The 18,968-nt window shown below is 35.9% G+C and overlaps 1 protein-coding gene and 1 pseudogene across 1 annotated transcript; one reads left to right on the forward strand and one right to left on the reverse strand.

Annotated features, from left to right (window-relative positions):
• Window positions 1-8,978: 8,978 nt before the first annotated feature.
• LOC120150912 lies at window positions 8,979-14,816 on the reverse strand (annotated as a pseudogene).
• A 1,640-nt stretch (window positions 14,817-16,456) lies between these two features.
• LOC120150849 (thioredoxin-like protein YLS8) lies at window positions 16,457-18,285 on the forward strand. Its single transcript, XM_039163464.1, has 2 exons — window positions 16,457-16,738; window positions 17,773-18,285. The coding sequence occupies exons 1-2, from the start codon at window positions 16,619-16,621 to the stop codon at window positions 18,079-18,081; spliced, it is 429 nt and encodes a 142-aa protein (XP_039019395.1). The 5' UTR covers window positions 16,457-16,618; the 3' UTR covers window positions 18,082-18,285.
• Window positions 18,286-18,968: the final 683 nt, after the last annotated feature.

Genomic DNA, 18,968 nt, shown 5'->3' on the forward strand with positions numbered 1-18,968 from the left:
TTGCCGAGAACTTCTACTTCAACATGGAATTGTGTAATGAAACCTCTGCTAACTTTGGAATTCCTTTCAAATATTCAACATCTGGATGAAAATGAATAAGAAATATGTTTTAAGAAAAGCTTTCTCGAGTGAGATAAAATTTCTTGTTTCAAGGGAAAATTGTCTCAAGCGAGACGAAATTTGTTTCAAGGGAAACAATCTCAAAGGTTGGTGTTTCAAGGGAACCATCTCAAAACACGTTTTTAGGGGAACTGATTCAAGTATTTTGTGTTTCAAGGGAAACGTTTTCAAAGTTTATGTTTCAAGAGAAACTATCCCAAGTGAAACAAAATTCTGTTTCAAGGGTAACGTTTTCAAAGTTTATGTTTCGAGAGAAACTGTCTCAAGGGAGACAAAATTCATTTCAAGGGAAATGTTTTCAAAGTTTATGTTTCAAGAGAAACTGTCTCAAGGGAGACAAAATTTTGTTTCAAGGGAAACTATTTCAAGAGAGACAAAATTCATTTTCAAGGGAAATGTTTTCAATGTTTATGCTTCAAGAGAAACTATCTCAAGGGAGACAAAATTTTGTTTCAAGGGAGACAAAATTTTGTTTCAAGGGAAACTAGACAAAATTCATTTCAAGAGAAATGTTTTCAATGTTTATGTTTCAAGAGAAACTGTCTCAAGGAAGACAAAATTTTGTTTCAAGGGAAACTAGACAAAATTCATTTCAAGAGAAATGTTTTCAATGTTTATGTTTTAAAAGAAACTGTCTCAATGGAGATAAAATTTTGTTTCAAGGGAAACTATCTCAAGAGAGACAAAATTCATTTCAAGGGAAATATTTTCAATGTTTATGTTTCAAGAGACATCGTCTCAAGGGAGACAAAATTTTGTTTCAAGGGAAACTAGACAAAATACATTTCAAGGGAAATGTTTTCAATGTTTATGCTTCAAGAGAAACTGTCTCAAGGGAGACAAAATTTTGTTTCAAGGGAAACTAGACAAAATTCATTTCAAGAGAAATGTTTTCAATGTTTACGTTTCAAGAGAAATCGTCTCAAGGGAGACAAAATTTTGTTTCAAGGGAAACTAGACAAAATTCATTTCAAGGGAAATGTTTTCAATGTTTATGTTTCAAGAGAAAACGTCTCAAGGGAGACAAAATTTTGTTTCAAGGGAAACTATATCAAGCGGGATAAAATCTTTTGTTTCAAGGGAAACTATCTCAAGCGAGATAAAATCTTCTTTAAAAACAGTCTTGAATGAAATGAAATGCCTTCTTTCGAGTGAAAACGGTCTCAAGCGAGACAAATCTTGTTTTAAGGAAAACAATCTTAGGGGAAATAAATTATCTGCATCAAATGAGACTGTCTCAAGCGAGATAAAATTTATATCGGAAATGTTGAATCTGAAGATGATTGTTCCCTCTTGATGAGGATGCATATTGTCTTTTAATCTCATCTTCTCCTGAAAGATCTGTAAAATGTATATGGATGTAACTATCCTAATGATGGATGTTTAATGTATGCCAAGATAAAATTTATTTTTCGTTGAATTCGCCCTTAAGAGAGGAAAAATCAAGGCCTTTATTGCACATGATGAAGAATGCAAAGATGCAAATTTCATGCGTAATGTATGCATGTGCTGATATATATGCAAAATATATTAGGGTTTGGAGAGAAATCTCAATCTCTAGTTGTCAGTCTTGATGACTCTTGACCCTGGAATCTTGAATTCTTGATCTTGGATTCTTCAACATGCTTAAATCTGATGCGCAAAATGTTGATCTTGCTCTAACAAATTTTACCCAAAAAATTTGGCTCCCCTTGTCCCAGCTTCAATCTTTGAGCTTCAGAGAGATATTCGTTGATTTTCAAGATATGCTTTCAGAGAACTTATCTTGTTTGAAAATGTTTTCCTTCTTCTTATTTTCAAAAATTTGAAAATTATCGAAAGGAATTTTTGAAAATGTTACTTCTTTCTAGGTTTCACAATTGAAGCAAATCATAAAACATGAGTTCATTGGATATTAAAAGAATCAAACACTCTTTTAATCTTTGATAGCTGCAAATCTTTGACAAATATCAAGATCGAAAAGTTGGTTTAGAGGTGGGTTTGTTTCATCGATTTGGTTATCGTAAAGATAATGGCATGCCCCTCTTTCTTGATTTGGTATTTTGATCGGAGGCGAACAAAATGACACAACTAGCATAATCAATGGCTAGACCTTTCAGAACACTTCTGTTTCAGTTCTCTGAAATCTTCCATTTGTTCAAGTTTTGTAAGCTCTTCTAACAAAGATAGTGCAGAAATATCGGTCTAAAAATGAAATTTTTGGGTGCTCGTGTGAATTCGACTATAATAGGTGTTTCTCAACTCCCTTAGTCTATTATTACCGAAAATTTCTCTTTTAAATAAATTTGATTTATTTTTCCATTGTCTGGCTAGCCGAATCCATAAAGTCAGGGCGTTCAACCAATTACTTTAGAGGGACAACTTATTATTATAATCACTTTTATCAGGTTTAACTGAAGGGTTCATCTCATCACAAAGTCTTTGGCCTGACAAAAGCAATGGAGCAAACATCGAATTGCCAAGTGTCCGAGCAATGTCATGGTTTGAATGTAATCTATTCATAAAGCCAGGGCTTTCAAGTTTCCTCTATAACCAATTGCTTTAGCGGAATAGCTCAGCTTTAGAGGGACAAATCACTGAAGGGTTCATCTCATCACAAAGTCTTTGGCCTGACAAAAGCAGTGGAGCAAACACCGAATTGCCAAGTGTCCGAGCAGTGTCATAGTTTGAACATAATATATTCATAAAGCCAGGGCTTTCGAGTTTCCTCTATAACCAATTGCCTTAGTGGAATAGCTCAGCTTTACGGATTTAATTTCTTAAGATTGTCAAGAAGAACCTGTTATAGTTTAGGTGTTTTTTGAAAGTCAAGGGATCTCATCTTTAGAGTTTCAATTTCCAAACAACTGACCTAAACTAGATTTGCTTACTCGACTATTCCATCTTTGAAGATCATTATCATCACTGAACATCATAAACAAAGGTATAAACCAATTAGTTTTTGCAATTTCTTGTGCTAGTTTCCCCATTCTGTTCGCTCTTAATACGTTTCTGAATGCCAAACCTTGGATGGACTCTTCATGAGAAGAGAAAACTTAGCTCGGTAAGAAAAAAATATGTAGTCTGATGTATCTTTAAAATTAGGACCAAGGGGTCTTTATTTTGCAGGGTTCAATCTTGTCATTTGTCAAAGATTTACAATCTCAATTATTAAACAATTTTTAATTAAGGTGATATTCAAGGAATTCAAGATTAAAATTTGCTCATTTCTTAAGAATGAAGCATTTTATTTAAAATGTTTAAACGTCAGGTGACTTAAAAATGTTAACGCATAAGAAGTACGAAAGAAAAACAAGTTCAAACAAGATGATATGCTTGATAATGCAACAAAATTCCTAATGGATGCCCCATATGACTCTCGATCAGAATGCCCCATTACATATTGAAAGTGAATGCCCCTGAATCGATCAGATCTTGGACCTTACGTTTCAATGCCCCACAATTCTCAATGGTGTGCCCTGAGCTCCCAATATTATAGCTGCATACGGTGTTAATATCATGGTCTTTAGGATATGGGGCCTCTCTAGGTTTGGATTGAACCGGAGTCACAAGATTCTTCTCAACTAACGTTGGGAGTAACTCCTCATATGTCATTGGGATTGGACTGATGCAGATCTTTTCCTTCCTTGGTTCTCTCTCAGTTTGTTTAGAAGTACCAGATGGTACAACTGCAACAATTTTTGAACTTGAGATCGTAACACCTTTATTGACGTTGTAGGTGCTGACATTGTTGATCTCTCCCTTAATTTTTCCTTGTTTTATAGCTAGCTCGATCATCTCACCAGCCATGACTAGATCTGAGAAAGTTCCTGATGCCCGAAGTAAGGTGCCTTCAGGGTCTGTAAAAACAACTTTTTAGTTTCCTTTTCATCCAAGGGTGGATGAACTTGGACAGACAAATCCCTCTAACGCTGTACGTATTGTTGGAAACTCTCGTTTTACTTCTTCTCCAGGCCTTGTAGCATAACCCGATATGGTCTCATTTCGTTAATATGCTTATATTGTTCCAGAAATGACTTGGCTAAGTCTTTCTAAGTCTTGATATGGGTTCGGCTGAGCTGGTTGTACCACCGGATGGCTGAGCCCGAGAGACTCTCTTGGAAGCAGTGAATCAGGAGTTGGTTGTTTCTTCCATATCCTGTCATCTTTCGGCAGAACATGGTGATGTGTGCGGATGGGTCGATGTTTTCATTATATTTCTTGAATTCTGGGGACTTGAATTTTGGAGGAATAACCAAGTCCGGGACTAGACTGAGCTCCGCGACATCGACTCCAGGGTAGTCATGGTCTCCTTTAACTACCTTCATTTGGTCCTCCAATTGCTTGATTTTCTCCTCCATCTTATTTGCCTTATCCTCTTTGTCAAAATTCGGGATATGATAGTATTCCGGATGATTGTCAGTGTTGGTTGCTGAAGCTAGTATATTTCTACCAGATATGGCTTTCCCTTTGATAGCAGATGAGTCCACTTGTAATCCGGGTAAGATCTCAGGTGAAACAATCACTTGTGGGGTTGGTGGTATAGTGACTCTTTCAGATGAACCTGCCCCTGGTATTCTGGCTTGTCGTAGGCCAGCTAACTTGGCAACGATCTGATCAACCAAAGATTCTTGGTTCTTCATGATTGTATTCAGAGTACTCAGACTACTATGGTTTATCTTATCTTCAAGTTCTTTCTGTAATTTTTCCATGTTCTCCTCGATTTTCTCGATTCTTGCTTCCATCTTCTTCTTATTCAGGCGGGTCTTATGCGGATGAAGTTTGTCCAATGCTTGAAGTGGTGTATCCAGTATGTGTTCCTTTTTGATGAGACATGTTTTCGTTAGTTAATGCGAATGCAAAGAAAATAACAAAATGCAAAATATTCCTAAATACATGATGCATGAAATGCCCGAGGCATTGATCCAAAAAACATGCCTGTTATTATGAATAATCCTTATTGGGGATAAAAGTGTTACGTCTGACGAGACAAAAAACTTTTTGATGGAATAGGTCCCGCACAGCTTCTGACAAGTTTATTCTTCTTCCGCCCTTTTTCACTGGTTGAATATCCTGTCGAACCATTCCGGCTCCTTTGGCTAAACTTGTGCGGGTGACGAATTGCTTGCCCCAAAAAAATGTCTCGAATGATTGCATCTCCGGCCTTCACTCTATGCCGAGCTCGTTCCAAACGAAAGTGCCACTGGAGCCCTCCATCAGAAGTTTGTCGACTTGTTTTTGGAATTCATAAATAATGGTCTCCGACTTAGCTAGGGTTTCACCATCTTGTTCTCGTAATTTTCGAAAGGACTCTTCGGGTCAGTAACCATTTCCTCGTCTTGCCCATGCAACATTTGCCTCTAAGTATTCTTTGATCCAGTTGGACTTCTGAGCTTTTTATCTCTTTGTATTATAACCCCTTTGTCCATTAATGTAGATTATTTACGTTTAACAAACACATTTTTGGTGGATCAACACCTCATTTTAATGATGCGAATGATAAAAAAATGCAAAAGAACAGAAAATGAAAGGAGAAAAAAAAAGTTAGTGAGATAAGGATAATAAAAAAAATGAAAATGAAAAGTCCTACCCCACATGATATCTACCCCACATGCTTATTATTCCTACCCGGACATGATCTCTATCCCGCATGTTAATTTTGAACTAGTCCTAACCGCATACATTTCTAGTTCACATGCTTTGAACAGAAAGTAAAAGCAGGAAAAAAATTAAAGCAGTCTAGAGTTTGGAATGAGGTTTCGGGGTGGGCTCTAGTTCTTCATAATCTCCCGGTTTAGGTTCTAAAAAGGTACTCGAGTTCTCCTTGCTGGTGCCCCCCTTGGGCTTGCCAGACCCTTAGTCCTAAGCTCATTACAAGCTTGTGTGGACTAAGTTAAACTTGAGAGAAAACATTCCCTTATGCCCGCACGGTGAATAAATTCACACGAAGACATAAGGTATATGAATCCCGAAGGCTACTTGCTAGGCTCGCACGGTGAATAAATTCACACGAAGGCGTCGCTTTTACCCCTACTTAAAATAGGGTTTGGAGCTTGGGTATAGAGCCTTAGATGAAAAAAAACACTTTGAAGGATGAAATCATGAGAAAACGATTAGTCCAACTATTTACTCGAAAATATAATCAAAATTAAGTAAAAAGGATCGAAATATTACCTTAAAATTTAAACTTACCCTTTTCGTTAAAAAGATAACTGGAAATTACCTTAGGTTGACTCACTTACCTGGTCCCCAGTAGAGTCGCCAAGCTGTCGCAACCGTCTTTCGGTCGGGCCCCAGAATTGGGCTTCGACTTGAAAAAAATGAATTGGACCGATCATTTATTGAAAAATAAATAGGTTGATCGGATACCTTATTTCTTACCTGATCTGCGTCTTACCAAAGATATGTCGGATTCGGGAGTCGGTTACAGTCAAGGAAATGTTAGCAGCCCTGAATTGCCCTTTCGGTACTTCATAATTTCCAGTTGTCTTTAAATTAAGAAAGTTATAACTTTAAATAAAAAGGTAAAATAACGAGCCAAATTACTTACATTTGATGAATTTGAAATCGTACTCTCAAAAAAGAATGTTAGATTTAATTGAACAAATATAAAGGGGAAAAAATGAGGACAGAGAGAAATAGAAATGAAAATAAAAATAAGAATATATAAAAATGAATATAATAGTAAGCATATTATATACATGACAGAGAAATAAAAGCAAGAAAATAAATCATGTAAATAAATAAAATAGATATACAGAAAACAAATATAATATATATACAAATATTGATATTAATATTAAAAAAACAAGGGAAATAAAAATACGTATAAAATAATAAAATATGATACTTAAATAAGATAAAAAAATGCATATATGATAATAATCCACGTATAGGTACAAATGTAATTAAATATTAAAAATATTATAATAATTATAGGGAAATAAAATAATAAAATATAATTATTACCCATAAAGGACTAAATTGGAAAAATAGTGAAATGAAGGGTGAAATTAGAAGCAAATCGGTGTAAAGGGTTAAAGCTATGGGTAAAAAATGGGAGGATTCAAACAAGGAAGGACCAAAAACCGCATTTACCCTTTTATGCTTAAAAAAGCGCGGGTCAGAGTGCTATGGGTCGGGTCATGGACGAATTCGGGCCTGCTATAAACTTAAAACATTTTTAAGTTTCTCACTTCTCTTATTTGCAAACCGTGTACCCCCTTTTGCATTCATTTCTTTCTTCTGTGTTCATCTAAGGATGAACGGTCGCTTGGGTTCTTGATGAACCCAGAATCCGACCACCGCAACACCGCCTCGCCGTCGCCGTTGATTGCCGTCGGTAATCGGTGGCAAAAGTAAAAAAATGTATTTTTTAAAAGAGTTTCCTTCCCTCTCTACAAATATCGAAATCGTTTTTGCAAAAAATCTTCGAGGAAACGTAGATCTGAAAAAGAAATCTTGATTTTTTTGTTACATTCGAACCAAAACGTCGGACAAGCAAAGATTACTCCCACATGCAAACATCAACAGACGAAAAGGTGATATTTTTACCTTTACTTCACTTTTGAAAATAAAAATAATGCTTCGAATGACTCTGCTCGTATCTAGAGGTGCACAAAAAATCCGAATATCCGATTTTACATAAAAAATATCCAAAACTGGATTTGGGAAAAACCGGTTTTTTTTAAACCGGATCGGATATTTTAAAACCGGATAGTATAACCGGTTTGGGAAAAAATTGGACGACCGGATTTTTTACCGGATTAAAAACCGGTTTGAAAAAAACTGGATAAAAAACTGGTTTTTTATCCGGAAAAAAATCCGGTCTGGGGTTTAAAAATCCGGTCTAGGGTTTAAAAAATTGGATGACCAGATTTTTTACCGGATTAAAAACCGGTTTTTTTAAAAAACTGGATTTTTTCAAACCGAAACCGGTTACACCAGTTACATCATCCGGCCCTCCAAACCGGTTATGATCCGAACCGATTTTTTTATAAACCGGTTTTTTGGCTTGGTGAAAAAACCGGATCGGATTTAAATCCGGCTATGCGCATCTCTACTCGTATCTTTAATATAACTGGTGCTTGTATTTCGTATGAAAATCCTTCGTATCTAATCAGTTTGATTACAAGCATATTTATAGTAAAGAAAAAAAAAACTATTCTTAGACTCTAATTTTAAAATTTCATTCGGACTCTAACACTAATTAGATGAGCATGGATGAAATTAAGTGTCTTCACACACACACATATATATAGCATTAATTAAAGTTAACTGTTAATTAAAATAAGTGTAAATTATACGATTGATTTTTTATATTTTGGATTTGATTTGATCGATTTTAGTCATCGGTTAAAAAAAAAAGTGTGTTTCTGATCTCTTATTATATTGGGTCATTCAATTTTAGTCCCTCAACTGTTAATTCTAATTAACTCTTTTTTTGGAGTACCCTTTAACCCCTTAATAAAAGTGTTACGTGACAATTAAAAATTAAAAAAAATCCAGGTGTTGCATGTCTTCTTCTGTTAAGGAATTAACGTGAGTTAACGACCGAAAGACTAAAACCGAACGAACCAATGACGAAAGTAATCTAAACTTTTTTTTAATCAATGATGATATAGTTTACTCTCAAAATAATTATCGATTCTGTGTATATACTTGTTTTACATTGGAAATCCTATATTTCTTGTTTGTTGTACCAAATATTTTAATTATTAAAAACATATAAAATTATAATAACTAGCTTCTAATTATCAAAATTTTCAGAAAATCAATTAATTTTTTCAAAAAAAAATATTTTTTCAAAAATTGTTTTCACAGTTAAACAAACAGACCTAAGAGCAGCACTAATAAAAAATACGCATGTAGATCAGAATTAACCGAACATTTACTAGAATTACAACCAATAAAAGCTCAGGAAAATGAATGAACCACGAATCCTGATTGTTGTTAAGTTACTCAAGAATCAAAGAAGCCTGGACCTGCTCTTGAAAGCAGTTTTTCGCCGGCATCCCTTCCCATTGAAACCATGTCTTCGAAATCGTATGAGCCCTTTCTTGAAGTTTCAAGCACTGCAACATGCGTATACACGAGCAAACAACTGTATTCTCAAACCAGACAGAAGATAAAAAAGGAATTTGGGAAATGGTCCGAGTGCGATGGTCCTACCACGTGTTCCATCGGGAGAAGCTACAAGTCCTTTGAACATGCAGTTGCCATCCTTGTCTTTGCAAGCATAACCGGCTATAGGAGTTCGGCAAGATCCGTTCAATTTCTCTAGGAACGCCCTCTCACATGCAATTGCCAATCGTGTTTCCTCGTGATTAATGAAGCTAGGTAATTTGCCTATATAAAGCAACCAACCGAATCAAACGAAGACGTAAATCACAGGAGAAACTTGCATCAGTATTTTCAGTCCTACAACAGTATAAACCTCAAGCTTCGGACTTTCGGGTTTCTAAGCATTACTATTCTTAAACCAAAAACGGGATGAAAAAATAATTAGACCCTTACAATAATGCCATCACTTGTTCATCTGATTATCAAAACTCAAAACTACCGTAGTTCATCAGTTACTAAGCTCTTTGTGGCCAGACTGAGGTCACGAAAACAACTACAAGGGTGATAGGATTTGAGTTCAACCATAAAACAAGCAAAGGTAATTCATTTTTTTTATAGAAGTTGGAGGTCTCATTAAAAACTCACTTCGTATTCTTTCAAATACTTAGAAGTATGTTGAAGAACATTGGAAGGAAGAAAAGAGTGCCTCATAATTTATTAATTAGAACACCAAATACATGTGAAAACACTGAATACCCTTATACGGGAATATACACCATTACAAAAAACTGTATCACCTAAAAATCTCCCATCGTCAAACAAAAAGCCCCAAAGACAGTAAACCGATTTCTAAAATACACCTCAAGTTGCAAAAGAACATAACAAAAATAAAAACCAACACTTACAACCAAAAAAACTAAATGAAACGCCTCTGAATACAGCTGTCGAAAAGTTACGATCCAAATGAACGAACAAATTATAATGAAATATCGCAATCTTCAGGGACCCAAGAATTTGGTTTGAAGGAAGGATCAACTTCATGCACCATGATTTTGAATAAATTAGCACCGACCTTCAACTCCAGCAACTCATCAATTCTCACTTGAGCCCTTGTGAGTATTTAAATTTTAGCCCGATCAAAAGACGATGGAAACTCACAGCTCTTGTCAATTGCTAATAATTAGCCCCACTTAGCTGTAATGTTTTTGAAAGTATCCCAATTCCAAGCGTGAAAAGAAACACCTTCACAAACTAACCACACGTGATGACACTCCACCACCAGACTATCTGACCAAGTTTCAACTTTAGAAAACCATTTTGCAAGTCTCTAATTTAGCATCCTTTACGCTTCTCAACGAATCAGAGTCTTCAAAAACTATTAGAACTACATTTCCAGCAGTTCTCATTAGCATGAAACCAGTTAGTCATTTGGCTTGCATTTGATTAGCAAGATCACCGATTTTGATAAAGTTCTTGCACCACCCCACAAGGCAGTTACTCAACACGTGAAGTTTATCTTCGTCGACAACGCCCTCAACTTCACAATGTTTATTCCTCGAAACATCTTCCATCCCAGACTTACGTTAAACAACTGTCGATGACTTTTTCCAATAAGACTGTCGAGATTTATATTTAGCCAAAGAGACTCTAATTTTGCTTCCGTAAATATGAGCACTATTCATCTTTGATATCACTTTCCTTGCTTCTTCAATTGTTGCAAAGAGAATGAATCCAAAACGAACCCCTTTCGAATTTCTTTTGTTAGGAATGAAAGCATCAATAACATGGCCGTGAGTGCAAAATAAAGATCCAAGTCTCTTCTAATGGATCTTCTCTGATAGGTTTTCAATGAATAACGTGAAGCATCCACTTCTGTACCCATTACTAACATCTGTATGGCCTTCCTTCCACCAATTATTAAATTCGAATCTCTCAGTTCTTGCTCCTTCACTTGAGTTGTTACCACTACACCCCTTTGTGCTGAACTCCTTGATTCCAGCGTGGACAACATCTTCGGTAGGTTAAGCTGCTGATGCCTCTACTAAAGCTAGCTTCCCATTCCCATAATTCATTCGTTGTGAAGGAGGCAAACCTTCAAGCCTAAATTTATTATCCGCATTTCTGCTGGCTAAAAAAGTCTCCTTATTCGCTGACGAAACGTCCAATCAGGATCTGGTAAGCTTGTACACACTCGACCTCGACTTCACCATAACACATCCCATTGTACCACCTGGATAATTTCCTGATCTAAAAGAACTTGCCGATTGCTTCTGATTACCACTAGAACCACCATTGACAGATTCCTTCACAAATGGTGGATTCTTACATACACGACCCTCAATGAGAGCTTGCATACGATCACAGTAAATACTCGCAGCAGTAGTGTTATACTTAGTAGCGATATCAATTTATTTGGGAATACCATATTGTGTCAAAAAAGAGTTGAGCTTATCGTTTGTACATGATTCTATTTTCTTGATCTGGATGTCTGACCACGAGTCCATGTTAGCAGATTGAACGAACGAGATATGTATACCTAAGCCTTAGTGTTTGCAGGAACATTCTGAGCACATGAAAACACCGTAAGTTACCGATGCCCAATGTAGACTTTTATTTTTGAAGTCAACACAAATTTTGTAACTCTGACGAGATTGTAGAAACTGTAATCAGCTTGTAGCTGCCGACTTGAAGCAAAGTTCTCGGACGGAGCCTTTAACCTTAGTCTTGCCTCTCGTTTGGCTAAACCCAAAGGTGAGTGGGCGTAGAAACTCCCCAGGAACAACATACCTCGGATCCGGGACGATCCGCGAGAATATAGATTTCGTAATTCCATAATTCTGCGAAGGAAGATGTGGTAATGGCAAATTTCCGTTAGTGCTCTCAGTCTCCATATATTTATGCAGTGAACCAGACCCGAAGAAAATCTCAAGCTTGGATTTAACGTCAAATCCGATAAAACTCAAGCACACGCGTTGAAGATTGAACCAATTTCTCAACTCGGAAGGCAATTAAATTCAGATTATAACAAAAATCTGAAGCAAAGCAGAATTTGAAAACTGATCGGAATCCTTCTTTCTTCAAAGATACGGAGAGTGCTCAGTGGAACCAACGAGGAAAGGTCAAACAGGAAGTTTATATGAAGATAGACGGGTCAAAACACTGAAACTGAAGAAACAGTCCGAATAAAAGTACTGGACAGCGAGGAAATATCGAGAGAGTCGAAGCCTGGGAGCGACCTACTGGGGATCCGAGCAGATTCAACGTCTACCGAAAGAGATCTGAACATTTGAAGCCGAGAAGATGTAGGTCGTTTTTGTTTAGATGGGGGCCTTTTCTAGCGAATCCAAGCTCAGATCTGCATTATCGTTGTCGGAGCGAGTCAACCAAGGTAGTTTATGCCTCAACTGCCACCGGTGACGGCAGCCTATGCGGTGGGCGTCGGCGTAGATCCACTATGAAGTAGGCTCTCCCTCGTGAACCGGAGCCTATAACCTTGTTGCTGGCGTCGAGGAGAGCAGATCTAGAAGATTAGGTGGTCAACGGCCACCGAAGGTGGCGGCCGGCACGGCTACTGACGACGGTGATGACGGTGGTGCGGCCACCTAAACTTCCAACCCAGAGAGAAGGGAGAGGGAATCGGGGGTGGAAAAAAAATACACCAAGAGATTCCGATAGCTCCCTGTGCAACAGCCGGAAGCATTTAATCTATCGAAAGAGTAGCAGTAACATTTTCTGTCATGCTTAAGCGTCTGAGTCCGGCTAATGCCAACAAATTTGCCTGAACCACCCCTTTATTAAGTTTTCTTAATCGTGTTTGTACATTGCCCCGGAAATTATCCTCCACCTACAAAATGACGCCGATGCTAGTAACTAATTCGGAATAAAAAAGTAATTTCGTATGTTTGCATTTGAAGACATCATGCTCTATTCAGTATCTTACATTTCAAGTCAACTGCCAGACATCGAATATAAGATCATCCATATATGAGTTAACATAAGCAAAGCAACCTACCTCGAGCGACGGATATCTGTGTAGTATTTGTGACTTTCTTCTAAGTGATGCAGTACCAACGACACTCCCGGCAGGAAGCTCAGCCAACGAAGACGCGCTCAAGGAAATAAATGCATCGCGAACATCCTCACGCTTAAGGTTGCAAGGAAGAATTGTCTTCTCCGGTAAATAAGTAGGAACGTCCTTCATCGAGTGGACAGCAATGTCTATATCACCATTTATTAAAGCATCGTCTATTTCTTTTGTGAACAAACCCTTCCCACCAATATCAGCAAGTGGCCGACTCAATATTTTATCACCAGTCGTCTTTATTACGACAATCTCAATAGCCCCTTCTTCGGTTAACTCCGGATGAGAAGCCATGAGCTTGTCCCGCGTCTCATGAGCTTGAGCAAGTGCTAACGGGCTGTCCTACACATGGAAAGAATATAAATAACGAGAAGAAATTGAAGATTGTTGGAAATATTATAGAACTAATACTCCTGCAAAATGAAATGTTAGCAACCGAAAATTAATATAATCGAAAGATTAAATAAAGTTTGACCGTGTCGTGGATGAATCACTGCCTTAGAAACAAAATCATCCTGATTATTGTAATTCTCGAGATGGATACTGCTTTAACTTCAGAATTTATACACTCAAAAACTGAAGTAGAAACCGGTTGTATTACCCTTTTTGAAACTTTAAAGAAAAAGGGAGAACTCGAATAATACTTTAGAGAGTAGTGTGTAAAGAGAAAATGTCTTGGATGATTGAAAATGAGCAGAAATGCTCTCTATTTATAGGCTGTGAGAAGAGGCTAAAAAGGGTTAGAAAACATCTCATTCATTACCACGAACCATGATCGCAGACACGGCTGACAATACACAAGTGCGAGGGACATGTTCACCAATACCAGCGAAAAGAAGTGAGAAAAGAATAGTAAATAAACTATCACCACTTTCTTTTCCTTTCTCACGTAGAATTAAACTTTGTAAATTCATTAGCATTTCTAACCAAGATACCAAAGGCAAACAACAAGAAAAAAGAAAGTCTCCTATTCTTTTGCCTAGAAATGAATCTTAAAGTGATACTTTTTTTTTATGCCAAATGAAACAAGACCATCACTTAACTTGACTGACTAAGAGACAAAGCAAGTATTTTGAAATCAACTGAAGCTAATAAATATTCAATAACAAAACATCAATGAATGATAAAGTGAATTGAATTGACTTTAGGAGCAAATATGCATATACAAAACTACAAACACAACAGAAACTAGATTAGTAATTCACCAAAATTAGACAAAACCAAACCTGGGTTCTAGAAAACAAACTAAACCCAGAGTAACCATCCATGTATAGTTAACAAATTAGAAGAATAAAGATCACTTTCCAGCATTATAGTTCAATAACTCAAAAGCAAATGTCAGGGGAAAAAGTCAAAGAATGTACCTTCCTCTAGTGCCAATTCTTAGAAGTGCAACTTCGGTCTTAGCAGGAGAAGCTTTTATGACTCCAAAGCTCTGCTTTTTCTTTGAACCAGGAAGAGCTTGGGTCTTGAGCCGTTGCAGGGGGGACCCGAGAACAGAGACGGCGGCTCCGCCGCAATGAGTTGTTGTACATAAGGAAGAAGCTAGCGTCTCCATTGAGAGATAGAGAATTCGATGGGGAAGAAAAAGAAGAAAGCTTGAATTGGCGTTGAAGGGATTGTTATTTGACTGTTAAGAAAGAGCAGAGTTTGGTGACAGGCGAGACTGGATAGGATATTGGGATTACAATGGCTATGGTCGCCTAAGGTTTGCTACCCTACGGTTCTTCACGAGTCGTTTGACTTTTTTATTTTACACAGCATCTCACACAATTATTAGTAAAAAAATAGATCATCGAACTTTAAAAATTATTCTATCGATTGATTATCATAATCAGGTCATTGGATCGTTAGAAATGAAACGAATGTTAAACATTAATCGAGTGACCTCAATAGTCAACGAAAGTGTAACTCTTTAGGTTCAAGCAATTACGGTGTTTATATTGTTAAATATTACATTGTTAATAATTAAATTACAAATGAATCATACAATTATTAATAAAATTGCAAATGAATCACTCAATTTTGAAAAGTTCTATCAAGTCACTCAAATATCAAAATAAAAGCTCATTTTATGTTTTGGATTTCTTGAATATCAAGGGCTTCGTTCAAAGATTGGAATGGTGGAGAGGTTGACCTTGATAAAGGAAGAGCATAATTCGAGACAAAGGTCATTTGAGTGATTTAATGACTTTTGAAAAATATTCTTATAAGTTTAATTCGATTGAAAAATAAGTGTTCGAACTATACCTTTTATTTCCTTTAAGTGCCTAAAGTATTTTTTTTGGGTTAAACTAGATGTCTAATATTTTCAAAATTATCATTTAATGTACCCGAAGTTTAATTTTGTTACTATTTTAAAATCCTTCCATTAAAAACCATTAAAACATTCATTAATTAATAGTTGTTTGATACATATCATTAATTTTTATTAATATTAATTTTATAAAAAATACACAATTTATAAATTAAAAAACCTAAAATTTGTAATTTTTCAATCTCAAATCTCTAATCTCTTGACCCTAAATCTTCAAATCACTTTAAAGATTAAAGTTCAGGCGGCGAGTGACGATCAGAGGTTCGAACGACAATATAGTCTCACAAATGAAGACGAACAAATTTGGTAAAAAAAAAATTTGTGTGAAATAATTTAGGAACAATGTGTTACGTCATGCGATTTCGAGCAATCACATGCGACAACAAGGGATAGATCGATTGATGAAAGTATGACAACATAAAGAGATAACTGGCCGTGATTGATTCATGATTGTATATGAAATTTAAAGATTTAGAGTTAAAGATTCATGAGATTTAAGATTATTATTAGAATAAAAATTTGAAATCACACATTTAAAAATATATTCATATTTAATAAATTTAATATAATCGAACTTAGATTTAACATCAATCATAATTAGAGTAATATCTCTAGTCACCACATTGAAGTAAAATAAAAGAATAGCACAAAAAACAGAAACCTTCTTTAATATCTATTAGAATTGTGGATTGACATTAATCCACTATAAATTAAAATTGAAAATTTTGGGGATTTAATGAGATTTTAAAAAAAATGAAGGACCAGTTTAGAAAAAGTTGATACATGAGGGATCAAAATGTTGCTTTATCACAAAAATTAAACTACAAAACTTCATGCATTTCCATCCCCAGATAAACGCTGCGTTTCGCTATCGATTTAGCGCCGGCGTATACGGCCTTGCAAGTGGCCACGCATTGTCTATATATAAACTACTCGACGTTTCAAAGCGTTCAGGTTTTCGAAATTAGGGTTTGATATCCAGATTTGAGAGGGCAAAATCAATTTCTTCATCAGCGAAGAAGGAAATTTAGGCTACAAGGGGGATTAACGATCCCACCATGTCGTATCTACTACCCCATCTTCACTCAGGCTGGGCCGTAGATCAGGCCATCCTGGCTGAAGAAGAGCGTCTCGTCGTCATTCGATTCGGCCACGACTGGGACGAGACTTGCATGCAGGTAACCTTCTTCGTTCTCCCCTTTCTATTTCTATCTCAAATGCTTTATTACTTTTATATTGTTCAGGATAATTGTTTCCGGCCCTTCCTGGATTTTGATGTTCATAGAATTTATTTCATATTTCGTCACTAGAACAGGAAAAGAATTCGTTAATATCCTAAGTTCACTGTAGATTTGAAGAATTGTTTTTATCAAATTTGAAAAAGAGTACGATTGAAATATGAAGGCAACGTCCTGTTGGAAATCTGAAGTGTTCATTTAATTGAAACAACTTCTAAAAAGGGGAAAATAAAAGGTGTCAGGTTTTGTTTTATAAGTCAGATGAAGTTGTGATTAGGTATTAGTTAGCTAATCTATTTTAAGAGTTCTATTCAGTAAAATGTCTGATGTCAATTAGATTGCTTTCTGATATTCTTGACTGGTTTTGATTTCTTATAAATTACTTGCAAGTCTTAAATTTCAATGCCGTATGAATCATTTTGTAAATTTCAACTGCCGTCTTCTCCCTGAGGCAATGCTTAAGCTGAGTAGGAAGTTAGAATCTTTTTCGAGTGAGCAAAATAAAATATTGATTGAGCTTTTGATAATGACTTGCTTCTTCTATTTTTGAAGTGTTTAGCCGACTAGGAAGTTAGAAATCTTCTTCATGTAACTGAAAAGCAAAGTTAGAGTTTATGATAATGACTTACTGTTTTGATATTCTGGAGCTTTGTTCTGATTAACAAACTAAAAAGTTCCACCTCTTACAGAAATTGGATTACAATGGAGTAAGAATTACCTTTCTCTTTATTTCGTTGACCTCAAAGACTGAACTTGGTACCTTACATGGATCGTAGTTATATTTAGCGGCTTGGTTTAAATGGATTTTTAGAGGTTGTTGCTTTTTTTTTGGGGAGGTGGTGTAAGTGCATGGACTTTGATTTTTTTATTATCACATTCTGCATCTCTGGAAACATCATTTTATGTCGGTATTTGTTCAATATCGATTTGCTTTTGTTATACTCACACTTGCAGTCAAATATTTTCATTTTCAGATGGATGAGGTGCTTGCTTCTGTTGCTGAAACGATAAAGAACTTTGCTGTGATTTATCTTGTAGACATAACAGAAGTGCCTGATTTTAACACAATGTATGAGCTGTATGATCCATCAACTGTCATGTTCTTTTTCAGAAACAAGCACATTATGATTGATCTTGGCACTGGTAATAACAACAAGATCAACTGGGCTCTGAAGGACAAACAGGAGTTCATAGACATTATTGAGACCGTATACCGTGGGGCAAGGAAAGGTCGTGGTCTGGTGATTGCTCCAAAAGATTACTCTACTAAGTACCGCTACTGAATATTCTTGCAATCTGTAGCTGATCATGAATATCTATGGTTAACGTTTGTGAATTCGATGTGGACTATTTCATTATAAAGTATGTATGTAGATGGTGTTTCGATTTGCAATGATTGCATGGGCACCGAGGATACTCGGTCACAGACCTCGGAGTAAAATTTGAGATAAAAGTTGAAAACAATGAAACATATATTTTATGTGCTATTGTGATGTTTGTTTACAGTTTAGTACCTTGTACTTTAGAACCATGTTATTTGGGTATGGAGTTATTCTTGTACATAGTATGTATGCTAAAACCTTTGTAAGCTATATGATTAAATTTTTAGCTTTAAGTCAAGGAGGGGGATTGAAGCTAATTGTTAATTACATATATATGTACGAATAAACTAATTACACATCAATATTCTTATTCCGTTGTAGTCTAGTTGGTTAGGATACTGGGCTCTCATCCAAGAGACCTGGGTTTAAGTCCCGATAACTGTATTTACATTGTAAAATTTGTTGAATTGTTAAATTAAATAATTAATATTTACAATTTTAAATTGAAGGTAATTTATTTTTTATAATTTTTATGGGTAAAGTATAGTAATGGTCATTGAATTTTCTGAAGTTTGCATTTAGGTTCCCTAACTTTTAAAACTTACAATACAGTCCTTCAACATTTAGTCTGTTTATAATATGGTCTCTGACATAACTGGCCGTTTGATGCCGTTACACTGCTGTTAGAAGAATATGATGTGGCAGTCCTCCAATATTTAGTCCGTTTGCAATATGGTTTTTGAACTTTTTAGGTGCTTGCATTTAGGTCCCACAACTTTTAAAACTTGTAACACAGTCCTCAATTTCATTCTAAACCCCAAATTTCAAAATAATTCAATTACATTTTA

The sequence above is a fragment of the Hibiscus syriacus genome, unplaced genomic scaffold (genome assembly GCF_006381635.1).
Source record: "Hibiscus syriacus cultivar Baekdansim isolate YM2019G1 unplaced genomic scaffold, ASM638163v2 tig00111027_pilon, whole genome shotgun sequence".
Lineage (NCBI taxonomy): Eukaryota > Viridiplantae > Streptophyta > Magnoliopsida > Malvales > Malvaceae > Hibiscus > Hibiscus syriacus.

Coding starts and splice junctions, on each gene's coding strand:
- LOC120150849 (XM_039163464.1), top strand. CDS start 16,619: ATGTCGTATCTACTACCCCATCTTCACTCAGGCTGGGCCGTAGATCAG. Junction 16,739..17,772: donor GGGACGAGACTTGCATGCAG/GTAACCTTCTTC, acceptor TTTCATTTTCAG/ATGGATGAGGTGCTTGCTTC.